General features: G+C 45.5%; 1 protein-coding gene across 1 annotated transcript in view; it reads left to right on the plus strand.

Moving 5' to 3' along the window:
* The window catches only part of LOC143296237 (UDP-GalNAc:beta-1,3-N-acetylgalactosaminyltransferase 2-like), a 255,139-nt gene that overhangs the window by 208,426 nt on the left and 41,713 nt on the right, over positions 1-5,000 (plus strand). Inside the window, exon 10 of the mRNA XM_076608070.1 lies at positions 3,568-3,727. Within this exon, the coding sequence (XP_076464185.1) occupies positions 3,568-3,727 (160 nt within the window). The remainder of the gene's footprint in view (positions 1-3,567; positions 3,728-5,000) is intronic.

Genomic DNA, 5,000 nt, shown 5'->3' on the forward strand with positions numbered 1-5,000 from the left:
CGTCTTTTGCCAGAATGTCCGCTTTTTCGTTGCCTCTGATGCCACAGTGTGCTGGTACCCATTGTATCACCACTTTCTCCACTCTGGCACTAAGGGCAACAAGGGCTGAAGTGAGATGGTTCTGTTCTTTGCAGCGGAAGTTCTTGAGGGCTTGGAGCACGGAGAGAGCGTCTGAGAACACCACCACCTGCACTGTTGTTCTTGTCGAGTTCTGCGAGACTGTTGTGGCTGCCTCACAGAGGGCTTCTCGCTCAGACATGGGTCCAGTCTTCCTGGGGGTACTGGTTGCAGATGTACTCCATGGCCAGGGCCTTCCTTTGGGTGTCTGACTGTGTTCCTCTCTTCTCCACTCCGGGAATGCTGTGTCTCCGTCTCTGTCTCTCCGTCTCTCTCTCTGTCTGTCTCTCTCTCCCCCCCCCCCTCTCTCTCTCTCTCTCTCTCTCTCTAAGGAGGACGACGAGATTTCTTCTAAAACGGGACAAGAGAGATGAGGGGGTGACTCAAAATGACCTCTTGATCGGATTTCAACTGGCCTGACTGGAATCAGAAGAAGAAGAAAACTGGAGAGAGAGAGAGAGAGAAAAAAAAAGTCAGCCAAGTCGCGGGGATTATGTGGGGAACGGGCAGAGAGGTGTCTCGATATCATGTTAAAGTTTTCCTCCAACACCCCACCCCCCCACCCCACCCCCTTGTAAGTAAACTGGTGTATCCGAGAAAGTGGTATAAGAGGAGTGGGGGTAGGGGGAGGGGGCTTGGGGGTAGGGGAGGTGGAGGGGTAAGGGGTCAGAGAGAGAGAGAGGAGGGAGGGAGGGTGGGGGGGACTTTGAGGTCGAGCCCTAGTTTGTTGGTGTCCTCACTTTTTTTTCTTTCTTTTTTTTCTTTTTTTTTTCGTAACCCGTTTTCTTGTTTCTGGAGGCGGGGGTGGAGTCAGGGTGAGGGGGAGGGGGAGGGGGGGGTGTCTTGTTATGGACAGGGGCTGATCAGATCACAGCAAGGGGCACAACTCGTAGGCTGTTCGTCTAACTCCACATCGGTTGTGTATCATGTGCGTGCACTCCTGTGCGCGGCGCGCGCGACAGAGCCTCTTCTGCACACACACACTTCATGGTCACACTCACACGCGCGCGCGCGCATTGTCACATGCATACACGTGCACACAGACGCGGACACATTCATACACGCACCGCGCACTCACTCACACAAACTCAAGTGCGCACACAAACACGCATACACATTCTCATACATATTGACGCGCACACATACACACGCACACGCATACACTTATACTTATGCACGCACGCATACACACACGCACACCCAAGCCCACACTCACTCAAACACACACACACGCACACACACACACACACACACACACACACACACACACACACGCACACGCACACGCACGCACACACACACACACACACACACACACACAAGCTCTTGCGTGCGGTAGAGTTCCAGTGTGCGGGAGGGGGCGAGGGGGGGAAGAGAGTAGAGGGGTGTTGTTGTTTTTTGGAAGAAGTAAAGGTCGCTGTTCTTGATCTTATCATTGTTTAAGATTGTATTGTATTTAATAGATAGTATTGTACTGTGTCACACTGTATTATATTGTACTATATTATACTGTGTTGTATTGTATTATAGTGTAATGCAATGTATTGTATTACTATTAATTTTTGCCACAAGATTTCTCTGTGTGAAATTCGAGCTGCTCTGCCCGGGGAGTTTGTGTCGCTACAGTGTAGCGCCACATTTTCTTTCTTTTCTTTCTTTTCAGTTTCAGTTTCCCGAAGGAGGCGTCGCTGCGTCCGGACAAATCTATAATTATACGCTACACCACATCTGCAAGGCAGATGCATGACAGTAGCACAGCCCAACGCGCAAGTCAGATCTTGAGTACTGGCATATATGTATTCGTGTACCTATCAGAGTGGATTTCTTTAGCAGAATTTTGCCAGAGGGCAACGCTCTCGTTGCCATGGGTTTTGTTGTTGTTGTTGTTGTTGTTTTCAGTGCGCCAAGTGCATGCTGCACACGGGACCTCGGTTTATCGCCTCCTCACCCGAATGATAAGACGTTCAGTTTGATGTTCTAGTCAGACTTGGGAAACGAAACGAAACGAAAGTTTATTCAGTACGGCCATGGCCCCATTTGAAGGGGTGATTACATATTTTGTAAGAATAGATTTGCATAAGAATATAATCTTACAACGTGTATGCTCAAAGCTCTGTTCTCTTTAACCAGTCATGAAACTCCGTCGTTTTAATGACTTATAGATAAATATGTCAGACTTGGGAGAAAGGGTGAGCAGGATTCGAACCCAGGCCTCCACGGTTTTGTTGTTGTTGTTGTTGTTTTTCATGCATGCAAGTGTATTTATTTCATTATCAGAGTGGAATTCTCTGCAGGGTCTTTCACACGGGACCTCAATTCATCGTCTCATCCGAATGACTAGCGTCCAGACCACCACTCAAGGTCTAGTGGAGAGGAAGAAAAATTAGGTGAATGTGGGTTTCCGGTCCCTTGCCCTCAGATTCTCTCCCTTCACAGGCGGACGTTTTACCACTTAGCAACCTGTCTTTTTATCGATTTTTGACAACACATTAATAACGACTTCGCATGCATACATTCATATATAAAGAAGGAGAGATGGTATTTACGAAACAGAAAAACTGGGGGGGACACGAACAGAATTGAAAATGATATAATGACCTGAAATATTGTGTTCTGAAGGAAACTAATGCCAAAATTAAATAAATCGCTTGGATAAGTCTTTGAAAAAAATATATAATTATATTCTTTTTTTTTAAATTTCTCTCTCTATTTATATACATATTTAGATATACATTTTTTTTAACTTCCGTTGAACTCAACATGTATCAATGGAAATTTGAAGTATTTTTACAGACAAAACATCAACTTGAGAAGTTTTGAAAATCTTGACTTTTTTTTTCAATTGAGTAGTATTTACCGAAAATATAATAATATTATTTTTGTACGTTGCCTCAATTCAAAGGAAAGTATGGTAACCATTTTGTTTGAAAGCTGTACGTTTCACACGTGACTATCTTAGTATGGCCCAACACTCAGCTTATATCACAGACTGACATAAGTTTACAGTTGGGCCAACAGCAAAGTGAGAGCTGTATCATCAATGGTTTCTCTATTACAGCGGGAAATCATTTACATCACAGTCTTTTGTGAAGGAATATAACTCTCAAACTAGGAGGCAAAATTGCACTGGCTCTTGCAGCCATGGGTGCTAGTTGGCGTTTGGGAACCATCCCCAACGCTGATTGTCCTGACACACTCTTGGCCGAGAGAGTGGGGATGTAACTTGGGCAAGACACTCCCCACTATAATCAAATTCTAGCCCAGATAGTCGCAGTTACCTCCTCTGCTGCTCTGATGGTCATTGTCGAACACGACTGCCATATTATTGCTGTATTCTCTCACACTCTTCCCGCTGAATTGTCGAGGCGATCAGTTCACCGCCGACTTTCCGTCGGCGACAGATCAGCTGACCGACGAGGATGACCCCCCTTTGACCGCCGTGTGTTGCAGCTTCCGGCGAGAGTGGGCAGTGGAGAGGGTGGGGAAGTGGAGGGAGGAGGACTACCCCCCCTCCCTCTACCCCCCGTTCGCCTGCGGGTCAGGGTCCGTGCTGTCCAGGGGTCTGCACTTGTGGCTGGCTGCAAACCGTCCTCACCTGCACTCCTTCCAGGTATGATGATGATTGTTGTTGTTGTTGTTGTTGTTGTTACACCTGTGGCTGGCTGCAAACCGTCCTCACCTGCACTGTACTTGTAAAGGCTAGTACGAACACATGAGAGAGAGAGAGAGAGCATTACTTTGATGGGAGGTTCTCTGGCTAATGTTGCCATGGTTTTCATGTGAAAGTGTCCATTATGTTGTGATTTTTATGTCACGGTGTGTGTCATAAATCTTGATCTGCAAAACACGTACACACACACACGCATACACATATATACAAACATACACGCGCGCTTCCCCCCCTCCCGCACACACACACACTCACACACATACACACACACAGATACACGCGCGCGCACGCAAACACACACACACACACGCACGCACGCACGCACGCACTCACACATGTACATACCCGCGCGCTCTTCCACCCACCCCACCCCTCACCCCCACCACCACCACCACCACACACACACACACACACACACGCCCAATGGCACGCACCCTCCCACCTACCAGTTATTTGCATCCACACATGCAGGACAAACTACGATGATGAAGTCAATATTTAACAATACTAGGCTGTAAAAACACATGGAAGGTGAGGCAAATAAGGCATTATGATAAAACATCTAGACTCTTTTTTTTCAAATTCAGCGTTTACGGATTAGTTTCACAGTAAAGAATTCATTTTTTTTTCTTCTTTTTTTTAATCGGAGGTAAGATATTGATTTTTTTTTTACCCTTGCAAACAAGGTTCTGTTGTTTTTTTTTAATATGAATCACAATTACTGTCGCAGTTTAAGGACATTCTAGATGCTGTAAACAGAAAAAATATTGTTCACTTGCATGCATCCTTAATGAAAATATTTCCGGTCCACCGTCATATAAGACAATGATCATAATAAAACTAGACATGTGCAACGCTATTAGCAAGAAGGAAGAACATTGCTGTAGCAAGATGTTTTAATAAGTAAATTTTTGTCACAATTATGTCTGTTTTCTTGTGTGTGTGTGTGTGTGTTTGTAGATGTATGTCAAATGTAGGCATGCACACAAAACCATAAAGCACAAAAACACGACAGACAAAATGGATATTGACTTCTGATGCCCTTGAACTATTGGCATGTTTTTTTTCTTGGCATGTTTTGTATAGCCTCGCCTTTCTCTGTCTTTCTTTCTTTCTCTCTTTCTTTCTTCTTTCGTTCGTTCTTTTTACTTTCTTTCACTTTAGCCCTCTTTTTCCCCGTGTCTGTGTCACCGTGTCGCTGTGTTCTGTTGTC

The sequence above is a fragment of the Babylonia areolata genome, chromosome 21 (genome assembly GCF_041734735.1).
Source record: "Babylonia areolata isolate BAREFJ2019XMU chromosome 21, ASM4173473v1, whole genome shotgun sequence".
NCBI classification, from domain to species: Eukaryota; Metazoa; Mollusca; class Gastropoda; order Neogastropoda; family Buccinidae; genus Babylonia; species Babylonia areolata.